General features: G+C 39.9%; 1 protein-coding gene across 2 annotated transcripts; it reads left to right on the plus strand.

Annotated features, from left to right (window-relative positions):
* The first annotated feature begins 7,162 nt into the window (after positions 1-7,162).
* LOC101783755 (organic cation/carnitine transporter 7) lies at positions 7,163-11,451 on the plus strand. Of its 2 annotated transcripts, none has more exons than XM_022823608.1 (6): positions 7,163-7,360; positions 7,476-7,753; positions 8,690-8,927; positions 9,227-9,758; positions 9,858-10,060; positions 10,855-11,451. In XM_022823608.1, the coding sequence occupies exons 2-6, from the start codon at positions 7,497-7,499 to the stop codon at positions 11,062-11,064; spliced, it is 1,440 nt and encodes a 479-aa protein (XP_022679343.1). In that variant the 5' UTR covers positions 7,163-7,360; positions 7,476-7,496; the 3' UTR covers positions 11,065-11,451. The 2 variants fall into 2 exon arrangements, with proteins under 2 accessions (XP_022679343.1, XP_004983097.1); XM_004983040.4 differs by having other exon boundaries at positions 7,163-7,326.
* The last annotated feature ends 10,387 nt before the right edge of the window (positions 11,452-21,838 follow it).

Below are 21,838 nucleotides of genomic sequence, written 5' to 3' on the forward strand. Positions count from 1 at the left end.
GTTGTTGGTGAACGCAACATTGCGGTCCTTCCACGTTTCGATGGAGTTCTTATCCAATGATTTGAGCCATGTGAGTGGCACTGCCTCCATACAGATGGGTAAGTAGATGACTTTAGTGTCGTCGTTTTCTCTAGCTGCCTATATTGACAGTGAGTAGCATCGGAGCCATTGGACTAGGTCGTTTTTGCTATCGTACTTGGTGATGACTTGGGGTTTGAATTTTTCGGGTAGAATTGTCCTCCTCACATGTTTGGAGAAGGCGGGGATCCCGTTAGAATCATCCTCTAGGTGCTCGACTTTTTGCTCGCGCTCGCGGCGCTATCCATCAATGATGGTATGGACGTCGCGGCTAGCGTTGATCTTGTTGCGAAGGTCTTCTACTGGGCATTCGGGTCCTGGGTTAGCCCCACCGTGGCCACGACCTCCCGAAGTCCCGCTCAACTACCCTCTTCTCCAGCTTGGAGTTGGCTTGGTCTGGACAGAGGGTCTCCATGGCTACTGCCATGTTGATTGTGCTGGGATGGAGAGTGTTGGACTGAATGTATCAGGTTTTGCTGATTGAGTTGTTCGTATGGATGTTCTGCCAGTTCAGCCAACTGTCTGGTGTACTTGATCTGTGGCATGGCACGGGTAATGAGATCAATGGACGCGATGGTGGCGAGGGGAGTACGATGGTGACGTATTTGAACTACTTCAAAAGCGTTATCTAGGTTCATGATTGGTAGGTCCGCTGCAAGGCGGCGGCAGCGCTCTGCCCTCGCAGTGTTTCTTGCTTGCCGTCAAGTTCTTTGAGCTTCAGTCTCTTCTCCAGCAGCGTTGGCTGTGAGCTCATCCTGCGAAATATCATCTGGATGATGCTCGTGTCGTGGGTCTCTATCTCGTTGCTCTTCTTCTTTGTCCTCTTGTCCAACGATGAGAGTGAAGAGTTCTCATTCTGGAGAGTAGCTTCCCGACTTGAAGTGATGACCTCCATGGTGTCACATTCCTTGTAGATGGGCGACAGAGGAGCTCCCTCCTGATACGGGAGGGTGTCGAGGTAAGCGGTGAGGCATGAATCATTGTCCTATGCGAAAGCAGGTGGCTTCATGTTGGACCAGTAGATGAATCTACCTTGGGGAGTCGATGTAATCACCAGGCCCTGTTGCCGATCTGATAAAGGGGTCTCCTCGTTCGGGTTCGAGTATTAGTTGAAGTCCTTGATCATATCCGTATCGGATTGTGATCTGGATAGGGCGGCTTGATAAATAGTGATCGCGTTGCAGAGTTTGAATAGGAGTCGACTCGGGTAGTTGTCCGACTTGCACCATGGCTTATGCGCCGGCTCGTGAAAGTCAATCCAACTGGCGGGAGAAGTCGAGTTGTACTCAGACTCGTCCCTCCAGCCTCTAACTAAGTCAGAGATTTAAAATTCGTCCAAAATTCTCGATGAGATCCTCCAGAGTTTGACGCTGGAGCTTCATGGTTTGCTACTTCTTCTCCGAGGTCGTCTCAATGTGGCGGTGGAAATTTCCAGCGCCGTCTGCGATAAAAACCCAAGAGCCAAAGATGAACGTCGTGCCTACTTCGAACGTGATGATTGGCTTGACGATGATTTGTGCCATCGAGTTCGCCATAGGATTCTCGGCGAGATCCCCTACCTAGCGCACTAGCTGTCGGTGTTTAGACTCGGCAACCTACCAAGGGGGGTGCCTGAGGTAGTGTTTTGGTTAGTGGGGCTCGTCGAGATCAGGAACTCGAAGGTAAACGCAGACACATGATTTAGACAGGTTTGGGCTGCTGGATTCCATAATACCCTATGTCTTATGTGTTGTTTGAATTGAATTACTTTGGAGGGGTCCCTGCCTCACCTTATATTGCCGAGGGCAGGATTACAGGTCGGTTGTTTACAAGAATACTAGTCGGATTCAACTAGACAAGTTCTACTCTGATTACTACAAGTACTTTCCTAATCCTCGACTAGTTCTTGTCTTGTAACGTAGATCACGCCGTCCTGCACCGTAGTCTCCATGTCAGATACATATCGATATCCAGCCCATTATTTAAAACTATCGAAACCTTCTGGTAGACCCATAGATGTATGTACGATAGTCAATTCGTTCCTCCCGTTCGAGGAATAGTCCGTTCGAGGGATCAGAGCAAGCCGGAAGTTAGTCGGCCCAACAAACTAGCCTATCGCACTAGCTCGATACATCATTTTCTTCTCTCTTCTTTTCTTTTTATTTCTACTTCTATATTTTATTTCTTATTTCTATTCACTTTTTATAATATCTTGTTCACCATGTCGATATATCTTTTTTCCTTTTATTTTTTCTTTTTCTATGTTATTCTTCCTTTCTATTTTATTTTCTTATTTTTTATTCTCTATTTTATTTTATGTTTATTTTTTATACTAATATGTTGGTCAAATAATTTGTTTACAATGTGGACGTATTTGTTCTCTGTATACTATTATTTGTTCGCATTTGAATCATTTGTTTGTGATCGGACTTATTTGTTCACTATAATCAATATTTTTGTATGTTGTATATAATCATTGTTCATGCGTATAATAATTTGTTTGTTCGTTGCTATCATTTTGTCCTGCACAATTAAATGTTCATGATGCTCAATCTTGTGTTCACAATATACTTATTATTTGTGCATCATATTTCATTTTTTGCTCACAAGAAAATATCATTTGTCCCCCGTTCAATTATTTTTTAACAGCCACAATATTCCATATTGATACAAAAATTGTTCTTAAAAAAATTCTTCCAGGATATGGTCAAGTGTGTTTTTATTTTGAAGACCTTGTTATAATGTCGGCTATGGTGTTTTACTTAGCAGCTCGTAGGTGGAGGCAGGTAATTTTTCTTTCCTTTTTTTGTTTCCTCATTTGTATGTTCTTTCTTAGGATTGTAATTCATCATTTTTATAACTCATATTATTCTTTTTTCTATTCTTTATTAATCTTTTATTCCATTTGTGTTATTATGGCTTCTTTACCTTTTTTCTTTTTTGTTCTTGTTTTATCATGTTTCTTTCATTGTTTTCAATTTATTTATTTTTATAAATTATAGTTATTCTACTATCATAGTTGTTCTATTTTTATTTATTCATAATGTATTGATGCTACATATATAAATTTTTTTGTTTCATATGTACAAATCATTATTTATTTATTTATTTTAAATGTATAAATCTTTGTTCTATGAGTTCGTATGTCCCTATAATTCATTTTAGTGATATTTGTATTTTGTTCTATAAGTTTGCATAATTTATTAAATGTGCACTTTTTTGTTTCGTACATTCATATATAGTTCGAGGTGTAATCTTTATTCCAAAAATTTGTATAATTTGTTATGAGTGTATTTTTCTCTGTGAGTACATATAATTTATTTGATTTGTACAATTATTTTATTCCATGAGCTAGAATTTGTTCCAGGTGTAATGTGGCAGATATCTTCCAACCTGCCCGGCTTTCTTCTCGCAATAATCCACCTTCGCGCTTTGGTCAAAAACAATCCACTTCGCGCTTTGGATATTTTTTAGAGTATATATTTTGATTTGCAACAACAAATACTCATTCGACCACTTCAAAAATTTGAGACACCAGTGGGGAGTTTGAAATGGTGAGACAAATGAATCGCCCTTTGGGAAAAAAGAAGGAATTGGTCACACTAAAAGGACATAAGCTAAATGGTGAGACAGTCACACAAGCATGTTCACGAGAGAACCGCACATTGGACTAGAAAAGTAGGACATAAGCTAAAAAAATAAATCACATTTGATCAATTGGGATCTCTCACATGGTGCGGTACACTAAATTTATAGTAATGAACTAAATCAACTGAATGTACTATACAAATATAGCCATTCTGACAGTCGATTCGTGGCTACAACCAACTGTGCAGTCGGTTGTAGCCAAAATCCAACTATGAGAATCGGTGACAGGTGGGCTCATATGCGACATCTGAGGGGGAAAAACCTCTGTGACACAGCTTCACCTCGTCCATTTACTGTGTGTGTTGCACGCCCTTCTACTCCCTGTGTAACTGCCCTCAAGGGATGCATCCTCACTGTTTTGGTAGCCATGGACAAGAAAGCAGACATGGAAGCGATGGTAGCCACCGTGAAAGCCATTGTGATTTTGGTGGCTCTGGGCGTATGTAGAGGCCATGAAGCCCATGTTGGCATGTCTATAGACACCATGGTGACCATGAGAGATGTGGATTAATCTTGCTGTTTGCTGCTCCGCCGCTCACACCCCACAGCCACTATCTCGAAGGCATGATGTTACCATAGAGAACACTTCACGTGCTCCATCACCTTGAGGTGCTCCCGTACTCCACCATAAACACATCAAATAATGCATGAAAAATTCAACCAGAAGTATGGATGGACAGATGCATTGATTTATATGTTCATACAAAGTTTGAGACTTATAAAAATTTTATGCAAGGAGAAACCAAAAAAGAGAAATCAGTATACGATACAGGTTGCGGATCGAGATGAACAGTACATCCAACCCGATTAAATTTTGCATGAATAAGAATCATTACATTTTCTATCATCCATATTTTTCGTTGAATTTTTCATGCACTATTTTGTGTGTGTTTTGACGGTGGAGTAGGGAGCACCTGAAATACTCTCTATTACCATATTATGTAATTTCGCTTCATTTTCTTATACGTTCATGATGGGTATGTGCCGATCTGTGTCCATGTTATTTTTATGTATCTTGAGCAATTTTTCATACTGGATTCCTAATTGCTAGAGCATCTAGGCGACTGAATCAATAAGACGCCTGCAAATTGTAATATATGACAAGGTGGGTCAGAACCTTTGGAGAAAAAGAGAGAGAATGTATTTGAGGAGAGGCTAAGACATAATGAAAAGATTGCTTGAGTTTGGACCACCAATTAATTAGGACCTTTTCTTAATAAGGAATTGCGGTGAAAATAATGGAGGAATATAACCGGAAATAAAGTTAGAACCCTACGAGTGCTCATTTTTACTGCAGGATTGATGCAAAGGAGTTTCGAACGGTAGGAGGTTTTCCTCCATATTTTAGGGCAGTTTTAATGAGGCCTGATGTTCACGTTTAGTGTTTAGTGTTTCAACGCATCTTCTGCCTTTCCTCTACCTTTTCTCTCTTGCTGAAAAATAGTATCTACATAAAAGAGATCTTTTTATACAATGAAGTACCCAGACACCTCCTAGATCAATCGCCACGCCTCATTATTCCCGTTTAAAAGCTTTCAATATATTATAAGAGATAGGGCACCGATCATCGTACGGCTTTTCGATTTTCACATTTTGATAATGTTCCATTTCAAAGAATATTTTCTTCTAAGTTTATGTATGATAAAGAGGTATCAGGTATGTAATAGGAATTTCATAGTACTTACTATAGACCTATTTTTAGAACTAAAATTTTCTCTTTTGAATTGCCATCTTGGGTCTGAATGAATACGGTTTCCATACATAGTAACTCCTCTAGAAAAATAACTCAATGTTAAAGAGTCCTCGCGGAAAATCATTTCTACTAATGAAGAGTACACAATGACATGATTAATTGGATGATAAGAATGATCCTTTTCCTTAGTCATTATGTTAAGGCAAAATAGGTGTTTCAAAAGAGAATAAATGGGGTAGAATTTAACATGTAAAATAGGTGTTTCTAAGTAGCCCTTCCCATGTTCATGATGTCTTTCTTCGAAATCCCAAAAAGTGTCCTTGAAAGATTGGATTTCTATAGGTTAAGGTTCTTTTAGCAAGGCAACAATGATAAACGGAAATATTGTCTAGCAAAGTGGGATATTTTGTGTCGTCCCAAAGATCAAGGGTATAGGAATAACATATCTCTGGATTAAAAATAAATGTCTTCTCAGCAAATTGTTATTCAAACTACTCAATGAAGAAGGTACTTGGCAGGCTCTACTCAGAAATAAATATCTGAGCTCAAAGTGTTTTTCTTAGATTCAGATTAAACCTGGAGACTCACTCTTTTGGAAGGGTTTATTAAAGGTCAGGGAAGATTTCCTGAGATGTGAGACCTTCAAGATAAAAGATGGTTCACAAACAGATTTTGGGAGGACACTTGGGTGGGCTTGGTATGGAGAGAAATTTCCTAGCCTATATAATATAGCCAATTATCCTCGTGCAACAGTGGCAAATGTTATGAATCAAAGGCCACTGAATTTTCCAAAGAGTATTAGTTGAGGATAAATTGATTGCCTGGTACAACCTAATAGCTAAAATGGCCAACCACCAGCTTTCACAAGGCAGAGATATTTTTACCTGGGACCTACATGGACATGGAAGTTCGGTCTATGTACGAGTATTTGATAAACCAAGGTGTGCCGTTCAATAATAAATTCATATGGAAGCTAAAAATTCCTCTAAAGATAAAAGATTTTCCTTTGCTACCTGCAACGAGGTATCATTTTAACGAAGGATAATTTAACTAAGAGGAACTGGGTTGGGAGTCAAAAGTGTTATTTTTGATTATAATAAAATAATCAAACATCTCTTTTTGAATTGTCAATATGCTAAAGACATTCGGAGAGTTGTTCAGATAACTACTAGGTTAACCCCACCTAGATTAATAAGATATATGCTTGGAAATTGGTTAACAGGCATTGCAAAAAAAAAAGATAAAACTTTAATCTTTGTGGGGTTGGCAGCTGTTACGTGGGCTATTTGGTGTACACATAATGATTTGGTGTCTGAGAAACATCGTTTCAATTTGTTTATGCAGGTTATTTTTGGGAAGCATATTGGCTACGATTTTGATCCATGTTACAACATGAGGATACAAGAGAGACCATCTGTTCGGCAAGCTATCATCACTTTAGATATATTCGCCAAGAATGGATGGGGAAGCAATAATAGACTATGCTTTTGAATTATTCATGCTCTATGTATACTCGTTTTTCTATTTTTTGTGTTCAGCTTCTAAACTGAGGATAATGTAAGAATTTGGTTGTGTGCAGTCGAAAAGGGTAGAAATTTCCTTTACTTAAAAAAAATGTATGCCTATGGATCACAAGGAAAAGGAAGACCGGGATCACAAGGAAAAGGAAGACCGGGACCAAACCATAGGGATCAGCCCGTGCTCACTGCTCACGTCACTCTTCTCCCCGTCCGTCCATCGAAATTCCATCCAGTCCACCTACTTTGTTGGTTCAGTCAACTCTGTCGCCATCCATATCCATCCCACACAAGAGCAACAGCACACTCCCGCAGACCGTCGCACTCCACTCCCCCGCCGCTCGCCGTTCTGTACTCCCCTACCCCGTACTCGATCGGCAGCGGTTCTTCACCGGCGGCGCGGCCGGCTCGGTTTGCTTCCGCGCGCCGTCTCTTGCTCTTAAGAGTCTTAATTAGTTCCTCCTGCTCTGCTCATCATGATTTATCAAAATCATCTGTTCGTAATTTGGAGCCAGCAAGTGATCTGATGCCTTGTTCCATCCACTTTGCTGAATCGCCAGGTGCTGCTAGCTCTAGTTGCCATGGAAACTTACACTACGGATGACGCGCTTACGGCCATGGGGTTCGGGAAGTTCCAGGCGTTTGTTCTTGTGTACGCGGGCACGGGCTGGCTCGCGGACTCCATGGAGCTCATGCTGCTCTCCTTCGTTGGACCGCTGATTCGGCAGCAGTGGAATGTCTCTGCCCAGCACGAGAGCCTGCTCTCGAGTGTTGTCTTCACTGGCATGCTGATAGGAGCCTGTTCTTGGGGCTATATTTCTGACAAGTATGGAAGAAGGTAATTAAGGATGATCTCAGCTCCTGAAATCGCTTTATGTTTATGGTTTCTTCTCCTGCAATCGCTTAGTATTCCGTTTTCATGCCTTACTTTGTCACCCTGAAGGGCTTGTTTAGAGTTTTAAACACACAGGGATGCATGCAACAGACAGTTTATGACAGTAAAAAATGCAGCCACCCCAACAACTACTTCTTCTTTTAATTGCAATGTATACATGAACGCCACTTGTAAGGAGCTGTTTGGTTCCGTTTGCTTATTTTTAGCACGTGTCACATCGAATGTTTAGATACTAATTAGGAGTATTAAACGTAGATTATTTACAAAACCCATTACATAAGTGGAGGCTAAACGGCGAGACGAATCTATTAAGCCTAATTAAGCCTAATTAATCCATCATTAGCAAATATTTACTGTAGCAACACATTGTCAAATTATGGACTAATTAGGCTTAATAGATTCGTCCCGCCGTTTAGCCTCCGCTTATGTAGTGGATTTTGTAAATAGTCTACGTTTAATACTTCTAATTAGTATCTAAACATCGATGTGACGGGTGCTTAAAAATAAACAGCGTAAACCAAACCAGGCCTAAATTGTGGACAACTTCGATCCAATATTTAGTATCCTGTACATGATACCTGAATATAATCCATTATATGCATTGCCTATAGTATAGTTGATATAAAACATAGGGATAATAAAGGTAGCAATTGTGTGTACTGCTCTAGTGCTCTTGAACAGCTTTTGGTAACCGCTATTGAGGAGTAACTTGTACTGATTTTCAAAGTTGAGGTGATATTTTAACCTGTTTTGTTATACAACGTCTAATTTAGACTATTCAATTTGTGTATGTCAAGCATGAGTCAGTGAAATCTTGTATTTTCTTATTGCAGGACTGCTTTACTGTTCTCAATTATTCTTTGTACTTCCTTATTGCAGGACTGCTTTATTGTTCTCAATTATTCTCACTACTGGAGCAGGGTTTCTAAGTGCTTTATCTCCTAATTATATATCCTTGCTTGTTTTTCGGTTTCTTGTCGGTATAGGAGTTGGTGGGAATCATGTATTTTCATCTTGGTTTTTGGAGTTTGTTCCTGCAAAAAGCCGTGGCACCTGGATGATTGTTTTTTCTGTTTTCTGGACTATTGGAACAATCTTCGAGGCTTCACTTGCATGGGTACGATACATAACACGTCTCCCTTTGCTGCAACTCAATTTGTTCAAGGGGAAAAAATGGCTCCGATTGTAAGGCTTAGCAGCCGCTGCATTTTTGTTCAACTAAATAATGCTCACAAAGCACCATAACATCATTTGAATCCTGAAATTCTACGTCAACTCAATATAACCAAGTTTTTTTAATAATATTGGTTTCATATTATTAATTAGTTTGTATTGTCATTTAAATTTGTAATGCAAAATTAGTTTGCACCTGCCTGATTTCCTGTAAGCATTTATTCATTTCCATTTGTAATGCAGGTCGTCTTGACACGATTGAGTTGGCGGTGGTTGCTGGCGTTCACCGCCCTTCCATGTTTCCTTTTGCTTCTCCTTTTTGTCTTTGCACCTGAGTCACCACGCTATCTTTGCGTACAAAATAGAATATCTGATGCAACACTTGTTCTAGAGAGAATGGCCAAGGCAAACAAAGTAGCTCTTCCTCCTGGGGTTCTCACATACCATAAAGAGACACAATTAGGTGACCATGATCCTCTTACTTCTCAGAATGGGCATCTTCCAGTCAGAGAGAATGACTCTACAGTTGACAATGCTATGAGCTCCAAATCTGGTGGTATTGCTGCATTGCGCAAATTATTTTCACGTAAATTGCTCAGATCAACTCTTCTTATCTGGTTTGTATGGTTCGCAAATTCCTTCGCATATTATGGACTAGTATTGCTATCATCACAGCTGAGTGATGCTAACAGAAGATGCACATCTGGCCAGAAATCTGAACTGCACCAAAAAAATGTCAACCTTTACAAAGATGTTTTCATAACTAGTTTAGCAGGTATCATACAGTAAACTCCATTTACTGTTTGCCCCATTAGGGCTGGCAGCTATGTGATATTCCGATTAATAACTCATGATATCACTCTCTTTTTACCAGAGTTTCCAGGCTTAGTGATTTCTGCCATTATTGTTGATTGGTTTGGCCGGAAAGCTACAATGTGGATCCTGTTGTTTGGATGCTGTGCTTTCCTTGGACCACTCGCTGTTCATCAGAAAGAGTCATTGACAACTGCTCTTCTATTCGGTGCTCGCGCTTGTGGCATGGGTAGCTCTACAGTTTTGTGTTTATATGCACCAGAGGTTTGTATGGGCTTCCAATCCTATGACAGAGTAAACTTGTTATCATGGTGATTTTGTTATAGTTTGCATAAGTAATCTGACAAAATACCATGTTGCTGTAGTATTGAACTTGGAAATTGGAATATTATATCTAGAAAGCCAATGTTTTTAAGTTGTAGTGAACTTTAGCATCCATTGTTCAAAGTTTTCTAACAACACAATGGTAAGTTTTCAAATGAACTGGGTTCTAGGAGTAACTGAATCTTTCAAATGAACAGGGTTCTAGGAGTAACTAAATCGTCAATGATGAAAGAAAAGGAAGAACCTACGTACTCATAAAAAATATGCTACTGTTGGATTAGTTTCTTGTTGTTGCACTATCAACTATCTGTGCACAATTACACTTCTCTTGTACTCCATATTATGCTACACTTAATGGTCTGGATTTTCGCAGAAATACCACAAAGACATGCATATCAGCATAACTGCATAAGCAGATGACGAACACTCTCGTAGCTAGAGCTCCCACTTTTCAAAATTCTTCAATCAACCATATGTTGTTTCAACTTTATAGTATCTAATTCAAGGCTTAGCAGTTAGCACGAATTAAGTCCGAGCTTATGAATTTCATCAAAAAACTAGCATAGCTGCAAGATTGGTCTTGGTGGATTAGCATGGTGTTTGACTATTAAGGTTTTTATGTGCTGAAAATTTTTGAGCTAGCAGTCCTTCAGAAAAAGTTTCATAAGCTTGATGCCTTGATCCTTTCTGAAAAGTATTAATTTCACACGACCTAATTCCATTCCTCCTCTTAGGTGTATCCAACATCAGCGCGCTCAACAGGTGTTGGAATTGCTACGGCCATCGGTAAAATTGGTGGCATTGTTTGCCCCATTATCGCTGTCGGCATGCTGCGGAGTTGCCACCAAATGGAAGCCGTTGTGGTCTTTGAGCTGGTGTTAGGCCTCGCTGGAGTTGCCTGCATCCTCTTCCCTGTGGAGACCAAGGGCCGCGAGATGAAATGACTGTGTCAAATCAAAACACGTTGAGGTCCAAATGCACCAGAATTAAAGCTACCAGCGTCCACCACTTCCATCATGATTGCAGCCGAGTGCTATTTCTCGCGAGTGTATTTTTCATGTTCTCGAGTGTTTTTGACACTAGGGAGCTTCGCAGATTCTGGTAGTGAGAAACATGATAATATGATATGATAAGTATATAGGTGGATATCTGACGGGCAAATCCAGGTCGTCTGTGTATTCTGCATGGTGATGCTTTTCTCCGTGTGGGTATGGTGATGCATATATCAGTACTTGTCGTGCATATATGTGTAACACACAAGTCTAGCAGTGTTGTGACATTTTTAAGAAATAAAACTCCCTCGGTCTAATAATAAACATTTATATTTATTATTGGCTTTTCTAGTATAAAAATATTAGTACTCCCTCCGTCTCAAATTGTAGCTTGTCTTAGCTTTTTTAAATATATAATTTTTACCATGTCCTTAGATATATATTATGTTTAGATGTATAGAAAAATTGTGTATTAAAAATTAAGACGACCTATAATTTGAAATGGAAGGGATAATTAAGCAGGTCGAAGCAAGGCAGCTACTCCTCCCCACCAGGCCTTCTCAAAAGAATCGCCACAATACACCCTGAGACGATTTCGACGAAAATTCAAATTTAGCAGGGGTAGAATGGAAGTCAGAATCAATTGGCAAGGGATCGACGATTACGGGGCGCTAGCTGGACTGGGCTCACGTTTTGGGCTGCGTGCTCAGGATGCAGCCCAATAAGAATGACAGGCTAAAAGCCCGAGAGTATTCTCATCACAGCAGATGGTTTGCCCCCATTTCTTTTTATTTCTCTTCGTTTCTATATTTTTTATTTGCATTCCTCTATTTTATTTTTTTCTAAGTATTGGGTTATAATAATAAAATAATATTTTCTACAATGAAAATGTGAAATTGGAAGTGGCTAGGTTCATTGATCAGCTCATCGGGGGGAACAACACCATACAGAAAGATAAAGCTCCTATTTCTTCGTATTGTGCGCTTGGATTATGCTCTAATTGGACATAATTATAATGAATGTATGACTATCTGGCATAGTGAATAAGACATAAGTTCTTTGGCTACCCTCCCGGTTTACGTGTGTAATAAGTTAGAATATCATGTGTAATCGAGTGCCCCAAATACTTTGGCTAGGTATGCTATGTCAATGCAATTTGGTAATTAGCATATCATATTTTTAATTCATTTAACACTGAATCTGAAGAAAAATGTGTAAACAAATACGGGGTCGGCAATATTAAGCACCAATTCCTACCCGGCCCCACTGCTCGACCAGTTTAAAATGGTGGCAACTAGACTTTGGATCCCAAGCCATGCGTTATATTTCTATGCGAACAAACATATCCAAGTTTTTTGGCCGCCTCCAGGCTACGCATTTCCATACGCCATTGCCACCTAAACTAGTTCCTAATCACCCCACCCCCTCTAAACTCTTAAATCACTCTCAAAAGGTCAAAGCTCGGCTCTCCACCGCGAGCAGTAGAAAAATTGTCCTGTTATTGGTACATACCTTGTTGTCTCTCATGTCTTGGCGGTGATTTTGCATCTCTAGCACTATTTGGCCAACTCCTTTGCTTCTGAGCAGCTCCCTTCCTTTTATTCTCGGCTAGGAGTTCTTCCAAGCTTAGCCTTACTTTATTCTTAGACTTGGAGGCATCTCCAAACTTACTCGGTCTGAGAGCCAATCAGACCGATTTGCGTCCAGCCGGCCTTCTTGTTTTTGTCTTGCCCCCCGAGCGTTGAAGCTTTTATTGCAACTTGAGGGGTCTTCTTTAGTGGCACCTTTTTCTCAGGCCTCTCCTCACCAATGAGTACATTCTTCCCTTTAGTTTTTGCAGCTTGATCCGGCTGAATGAGCACTTTGGGATTTGTTAACTCAAGAGTGTTTATAGAAAAGGGATTTTGATCAATATACATTCCATGAAAATGCAATCGTCCTTCATTGATGGCCGATTATATTTGTCTACAGAAAACATTACAGCCGGTAGTATCATGACAAAAAGAATTATGCCACTTGCAATAAGCGTGCCGCTTTAAATCAGCAACTGGAGGTATAGTATGAGAAAACTTAATCTTTCCAGCCTTTGTTAGTTCGTCAAAGATTCTATCACATTTAGATACATCAAAAGTGAATTTCACCTCATCTTGCTGATTTTTATGGACTAGCTTGAGAGAAACACAACTGCTTGGTGTATCTTTTGGTGACCATACACATTCAGCAGCATACACATCTTTACTCTCATCGTCCGAGGATTCATAATTTAGCATATGCATATTAGGACGATCAGATTTGAGCCGAGTGTCTTTACTTCGGCTTTCTTGAGCCAAAACTCTTTGCAAAACTTGGGTAATATTAGCAAATTCATGACCTTCTAATCTTTCTCTAATATGGGATCGCAATCCATTAAAAGCTAATTCAGGAAGATCCCTCTCAGAGATAACAAGACTATAACAACGGGTTTTTTATCTCTAAATCTTCTATTATAATCAGCAATAGGTTCATCATGCTTTTGCCCAACCGATGTTAAATGACTCAATCTTAACTCATTATCTGCACTATAAAAGTGATCATGAAATTTTGGCTCTAATTGCTCCCAAGTATGAATAGAATTAACAGGTAATGAAGCAAACCATGAAAAACCAGTTTTAGTTAAAGGTAAAGAAAATAATCGCACTTTTGCTTCTTCTAAGGAACTAGCTTCCTCCAATTGAGCACGATATTGGCTAGTGTGCTCCCAAGTAGTTTTCCTATCATCCCCGCTAAATTTCACAAAATTAGGACAACGCCAACCAGAAGGATAAGAAACCGAATCAAACCTCAAGGGATACGGTTTTTGATATGTACGAGTTTTATGTTTCCCTCTATTCCATAATCCTCCTTCATTTGTATAGTAAGATTGGTATTAAACCTATCAATAATTTCTTGAATAGTAGTTAGCCTGGATGGTTGTGTTGTAGAAGCATTCGATTGCAACACATTCTATTGTATAAGTGAATTAGGAACATTATGTTGCAAACAACTATTAAATTTTGCATTAGGCATGGAACTATATGAAACACCCACTCCAGAAGGAGCCACGGGTGGAGTCCTATGAGCTACTACAATATATGTAGCTATGAAGTCAGTAACCTCAGCAGATCGGCTGGAGCCAGCCTGAACGGGAGGTATAACAGCGAAAGGCTCAGGAGAAGATAAATATGGAACCATGGCACCTGGACCGGTCTGACCGTTTGGACCATGAGGTTTAACCGGTATAATCTGACCAGATTGAGGTGGAGGTGTTTGTCCCATGAAATACTTCAATGGCATGCTATACTGAGGCTCCAGTACGAGTGCTGCTGATGTACTACAAGATGGGATTTAAGGTAGTACAGTATCAGAAAAAGACACAACATCATTACACCCCCTCCCCCCCACAACTCGTTTACCATTATCTACCATATCTTGCATATTTTTAGCTAATGATAAGCACAAATTATCTATTACAGTAGGAAGATTATCCATGATAATAAAAGGAGATGGCGATGATGATGTGCTCACATTGGTTTGTACCTCAGGTGGTGGAGTGTTGAAGGTGATGTCCCTGATCTTTGTGACATTGCCTTGACGATCCTCCAAGAAGTGCGACAAGAACCTCTTTGTTGCTTCTTCCTTGCATCGCTCCAATTGTTGTGTCGCAACTTCTGCAGCTCTTCTTAGCTCTTCTTCAAGAGCCTTGCGTTCGTCGGCTGCAATCTTTTTCAGATTTGGCCTGACGATGTTTTACTCATCAACCTTGCTGCATTTAGAATTAAAACCAGCCAAGGAAGCTGATCTATCTCTTTTTTCTTTCCCCAGCGGAGTCACCAAAATGTGTTGGCGCTAAAATCGGGACAACATACGAACGTACTCGAACGTGCACCGTGCTTAGGGGCTCCTTGCTGCTCCTCTACACAAGCCTGTCAGACCGGTTTCATGGCTGTCAAATTGGTTTCGCTGATGAGCCCGACCAAGAAACCAACGGACGCTCACCTGGGAGGAACCTCGGTACGGCAGGCGCACCTTGGGTTGTTCTAGGATTGGCAGGCCACTTAGAACGTCCGCAGACGCCGTAGATGTCACACCCTAGAATTTTTGGATTTCAGGATGTGATTTGAAAGAACAATTAAACAATGATTTTCTCATGATTTTAAAAAAAATTCCAACATTTATTTTCTTGCTAGGAAATTTAGTATAGCAAAACAATTGATTGTTTTTCCTAATTAAATAAAATGGCTATGTGTTTGTTGTATTCATGTCGATGCATTTTGGTATTTCATGAGTGCAAAAAGATTTCAAAATGCGTTCAGACCATGATTAGGTTCTTTTGAGAATTTTCCATATTTTCTGGAATTTATTCTCATTTTCCTAGAGCTAAATCTAATTTTTGGAAGGCTCTATAATCCTTTTCACGAGCTTCAAGTATTTTATTTGGAGTCCTCATATCCTAAACTATCTCTAGAAATTTTTCTTGGAATTTTTGGATTTTTCAGAGTATTTTTCGCGGCTTTATGGAATTATCTAGATTTTTCTGGATTTTTCCTTTCACCAGAAATTAATTATGAAAATAATCTAACCTATCCTATCCTACAAGGCCAAGCTCGTGGGCCTGACCCGCTCCAACCAGCCCAGCCACAAGCCTGCCAGGCCCATCCAGAGCCAGCTGCTGCTACAGCTGCCTAAGCGCAGCAGCCAGCGCGCCGCCGCCGCTAGGCCTTGCCTTGGCGTGCGTGCCACGCCAGGCCTCCACCGTGCCCTATAAAACCCGGGTGCCCTCGTGCCCCTGTTGCCTCGCTGCTTTTCCCCACGCCACGCTTGCGCAGCACCGCCACAAGCACCCGCCGGAGTGCCTTGTGCCACCGCCGCCTTCTCTACTCCGATTCGCGACATCCAAGGCTCGCCAGAGTGAGTCGACACCACCACAAGGACATCCTCACCGAGTCGCGTCCAGAGCTCCACTCCCCATCGCCGGATGCCCCCTGGAGCGTCCCTGCGGCTTGAGCCCGAGCCGGTGGCCGCCGACCGCTGCCCTCGCTGTCCGTCCGATTCTGGCCACCTCCGTCCACCTCCATCTCTGGTGAGCACATCTTCGCGACTCCCTCGCTCTTCTCTCCCTTTTCCCCACCTCGGTTGAGCCCCACAGAGACCACAGTGCCGGCGATTTGCCGCCCAACCTGCCGTCGGCCATGAGGAAGAAAGCTCTGAGCTTTTGCGATTTGGCCCCTGGAAGATCCTCTAATGCTTAGACTTTTTCTTTGTGTCTTGGTATAGTTGTAGATAAGCCCCTGAATACATTAGATCCTTTCAACCTAGCCCGAGCCATGATCTTTAACAGATCTAACCCTATCCTTTGGGCTTTTGCAAGCACTATTAACTATGTCTTGCATATCTACTTTGCTAACCCTTCAGATCTATAGTTAATTTCGTTTAAGTCCTTTCAACCTTGTTTAGCTCATAGATTCCACGTTTTACCTCCGTTTAACCTCGTTCTTTTTGCATTAGATTCATGTCAACTTAAATTACGCATTAGAAGCAATGTTGATCATATTCTCTGTTTTGTAATTTGTTCAAAATATTAATATGATTAAGTACTTACATAGTTGTTTTTCTAATTAAAATCTAATTAGAGTTCAACCCCGTGTTTTCATAACTAATGTAAATTAGTTAATGTTTATTTAAATAACTCTTTCAACTAAAAGCTAATTAGGGATATACCTCAGATTTTCATAAATTAAACTTAATTTGATTAATGTTTATTTAATTTGTTTATGCATAAAAGCTACATAAGTTATATCTCGGGTTTTCGTAATTAAATGTTAATTTGACTAATATGAATATAAATGTGTTTTTAATTATATTTGGTTAGTTCAACCCGAATCATAGAGTTATATGCTTAGATGCTTTTACATGCTGCCCTTAAAATCAAATGTTTAATTTTCTTAAAATTGTATTTAAATATTTAGACTAAGCTTTACATCGTCTTTTCATATGTAAATATGACTTGATTAATTCCAACTAAGGATATTTCTCTAAAATATCTTTACATTGTTTTTCTCAACTAAAATAAATGAAGCATATAGCTTTTGTGTTTTGTTTTATAATCCAATTCTCTCGATAGTTGTATCTTTTCAACCTTAGTTCCTTGTGTTCGCGTGATCCAAAATCGAGCCCTATCCTTTAGTACGTTCTTTTAAAGCCTATCTTTTATTGGTGTATTGTTCGTAGTTGTACCTGTTTGTATGCTTGTGCCGGTGATTACTTCGAGTAGAAGGACCGCTGTTCGAAAGATTTGAAGATTAAGAGCTTCAAGAGAGCAAGAGCTGAAGAGCGGTAAGAGTAACTATTCTTTGGAGAAAGGTAAGTGTCCCTAACCATCCTTCTATCTATTCTTATTTTACAAGAATACCATGTATTAATTGGAACATGGAGTGACCACCCAGGAAAATAGTACAACCATAAGACCAACGGGCTCTGATCTTGCCTAATTAATTAGAAACTCTAGTTTGTGATAGTTTTACCAAAAGGGTAAGAGGGGCTCATATGTTGTGCGATGGCTTGTCCAATCAAGGGGTGTACGTACTAATTAGGGGAGGGTTCATCCCCTTATGAGTAGCGGGTTATCACTTATTAGGGAATCTTTGTAAAGGCCTCATGGCGTTTCTATGCAGTCACACCTTGGTAGTGTGATAAGTGCCTAATTTTGCACAGCGTGGTTGGGTCTAAAGTTCTCTTGAACTTTTACACGACTTATGGTGAAAGTGTACAACCTCAGTAGAGTGTAAAACTATTATAATAGCCATGCTCATGGTCAAGAGCGGCCTGAACCCTCACATGATTAATAAACTTGAAGATCGACTTAAATCGTTATTCTAGTTATTTTGTTGTGGCCTTGTTGAATACCAACCATAAGTGTACTCACCCTTGCTAACTGCTGCTCAGAAGGAAAAGGTGTGTGAAGTTTTCTGAAGATGATGCTGAGTTCTAGGTGTACGTAACCCCCCAGTCGATTGCCTATGAAGTTGGAGCCTCCGTTTCCAGCATTAAGCTCTATATCTCTCATAGACTCGTAAGTCATTATTTATATTTCTTTACGTGATACTGTTACTATTATTCACTGATGATCTCACTATATGTATGAAACTTGATCCTAGGTAGCACTTGGCTTTATTTTAAAATCGTGTGTGACAGTAGAGATGAAGGAAGAACAGCAAGATGGGGTTGGAAAAGCTAGGGCTAAGAGACAAAGGCAAAAATGCAAAAATAGTAGATTGATTTGTTTTTGTCGATTGGATAACCCTTAATCGGTCGTGTCCCTTTATATTATAGGGAGGGGAGGTCTTGGTCCATTCGGAGTCGAAATCCTTACAAATATCATGTCAAAATACAACTCCTAACATGGACTACACCACCCTGGCATATCGGTCTGACTGGTTTTCCTAGGTGCAGATCTTCCCGAGATCATAACTCTCTCATCCGAACTCCAAATCGGACGTTCTACATATGCATTTTGATCTACTCGACAAGATCTACACAACGGTGAAATCCAATTTACATTCGGAGGAATTTGTTCAAATCGGTCTGCCCATATCCTACCAATTTTAGTCATCAATAGGATGTTACCAGGAGAAGTTTCCATACCTCTCACAACCAATAGCTAATCAACATTTGGAACAAGGGCACAGGAGAGCCAATTAGCAATAGATAACCACCAGGAGAGAGGAGTGAAAACAACAAAACAAAGAGAAAAGGAGGAGCCTGGAGGAAGCCATAAGCTCAGCTCCATGACTGAGCACTGATGGACAATTGAGTTGTAGTCCCGGTTGGTAAGCCTCATATCTCTCGAATATACAACCGGTACTAATCATTCGAGACTAAAGGTCCCCCTCTTTAGTCCTAGGTATTTCACTTGGGACTAAAGACCAATACCAACCGGGACTAAAGGGGCCCCATGCAGGCTTATGCATGTGGACCGAGACTAAAGAACTTTTTTCTTTTTTTCCCTGGATTCCATTCCATTTAATGCTCATTGTTGTTTCACTTATATATACCTATAAGTATATGTTCTTAGCATACACTACTTATACGTATATGCTCGTATTCCATTCTATGCATGTTGTATATATATTTCATGATAGTATATGCATAAAATTAATTATAACTACTATATAGACAATTCTTAGAATATATTGTACACATGAAACTAGTATTTATAAAATTACTATATATACAATAATTTGTCCCCTTAATTCTTAGGATCCTCTCGACGGTGAGTCTACCGGTATGGCAATTGAATGTCCATCATGATAAAATTCTCCTTGGGGATTATCACCTCGTCCACCAGAAATCCTAGAAGTGCTTCTTGGATTGCCAAAATTCTATCCTGATGCAGGAGTTCATCCGTAATCTTTATCATCTGTAATTTGAAAATATGTGAAAATTAAACCAACAATTAAAATATAAGGAAATATAAGGAGCTAGACAACAATTAATTATTAATAGGTTTAGTTTACGTACATTCATATCTTCTAGTAGCACCTTGTCGTTCACGAAATGGTACATGTGCTCACAGACGTAGTATCCATATAAATTATTCCCTTGTTCCTGTCTCAAACACTTTGTTGGAAAATAAGTTATGAAATATTCATGTTATAGAATGTACAAAATATGCAAACTCCATACATACCGGAAAATCGGTATTGAATTCAAGTGTTCCTTTGAATTCACCACGGTGAGTCATATGGAATCGTTTCCATGTGCTGTCAATTAAAATAATGAATGATACAATGTTAGGTGAAAATTCAAGAAACAAACTTTTGCATAGAGATAAAGGTCCAATATTATTACAAGTTAAGGAAGTCTTGAATTTCTTGGTAATAATGACATTAGTTATACACACATGTAATACACACATGTAATCATAGATATAATATTAAATATACATGGAATAAAAGAAACTTATACAAGGAATTGAATAAAATATACGCATGATTGAAATATACACATGAAACCATGCATTAAATTATACACATGATTTGAAATATACAATAAATTATTATTTCCAACCGGGACTAAATACCCCACCAGATTCCGTTGTCCATCCTAGCCGTTACAATTGGGACTAAAGGGGGCTCTTTAGTCCCAGTTGATATTACTAACCGGGACTAAAGCTCCAGTCAGAGGTGGTTGTCGGAGTTGGCCGTTTGACTCAAGACTAAAGCTCCTTTAGTCCTAGGTCCAAAAATGACCGAGACTTTTGTAGCTGCATGGAAGGTCGTTTCTCTACTAGTGTAAAGAGAGGAGGACTAGGATAGGGAGAGCCAAAGTAGAAGGCAAGTATACAGTTTCCAACTTTCCATAGCAAAAATCTATAGACAACAAACGACCAATGAATCCTTTCCATCAAATGACCTAATTTTAGCACCCCAAGCATGGTTAGAAGGATGGAAGGAGAAGGTCAAAAGGGAAGCTGGATGGATGGACTAAGAAAGGATGAGCGGGTGAGCCGATCAGGAGGATCAAGGCAACGTCCGCATGCTTGTGGCCGTGACCGAACTCATCACTGATGCAAAGGTGATTTCCAACACAAATCATGTCCATCTAAACAAGCACAATGCCATTGCATCACTAGTTCCCGAGCACTTTGCCTTACACATAAGTGAATGTGCATCAAAATTTCCTACCACCTATCCTCATTGTACCCTTTCACATAACACAACAATCACAGCTCCTAGAAGATGAGCAGCATGGTTGAGTCATGTAGCTTGGGAAAAACAGAACAGAGGGTAGTCGGGGGAAGATGCAAAGGGAAAGGCTAGGAAGAAGTAGGCACCCACCTTGCCCACCTGAGCAGAATAGGCACCGGCCCAACACCACCATGCGGGCACATGGCCATGCCTGCAAACCCGAGCACCGGTGTTGCCTTTTATCTTGGCAAGCACTGAAGCTAGGGCCCCCAAAATACTGTACGATAGAGGTCAAATCGGAGGGGAAATCGGTATAGATAGGATCGGAAAGTAGGGAGTCCTCCAATAAATCTTTCCCAATAACAAGTTAATGGAATATCCTAATATCTCTTTCATTGTTGTTGGAAGAGTTGTTTTTACCATTTCCAATAATCTCGTCCCAATCCAGCTACCATATTAGAAGATACAACTCCTCTCTTATTTAGGGAGAGTTAGGGTGGATTATTTGTTTGTCCCAATAATTATTGGAAAACGGAAAATATGAAACTATTTTTTTTATAAATTCTTCCAATACGGTAGTTGGCTGAAGATGCTCTAAGTATAAAGGTGGCTGGTGTTGAGATTGTCCATTGCATAAGTGGGTTTTGGGAGGTGGCATAGAACAGAGAGAGAAGAAGAGGAAATAACAGAGTTGTGCCATGGGTGGGGTTAGGAGCGGGAGATAGGATAGGGTCTGACCTGTGGGACCAACCTTTGGTGTACACGCTGGAAAATAAGATGGCAAAAATTGATGATGGTATTAGGATGCACTAAAACTTGATTAGACACTAAAATTCATCTGATTTAAACACTTAAGCATATGTAATAAAGTTATCACGTCACCTCTAAGACACTTGACTATAGGCCAACCACAATATCGCACAAATATTACACACGTCATAATATTGAGATCTGAATTGTAATTTAATTGAGTGCAAGTTGTATATGTTAATTTACAAAATATCGGAGCAACACCAAAACCA

Source organism: Setaria italica, chromosome IX (genome assembly GCF_000263155.2).
Source record: "Setaria italica strain Yugu1 chromosome IX, Setaria_italica_v2.0, whole genome shotgun sequence".
Taxonomy (NCBI): Eukaryota; Viridiplantae; Streptophyta; class Magnoliopsida; order Poales; family Poaceae; genus Setaria; species Setaria italica.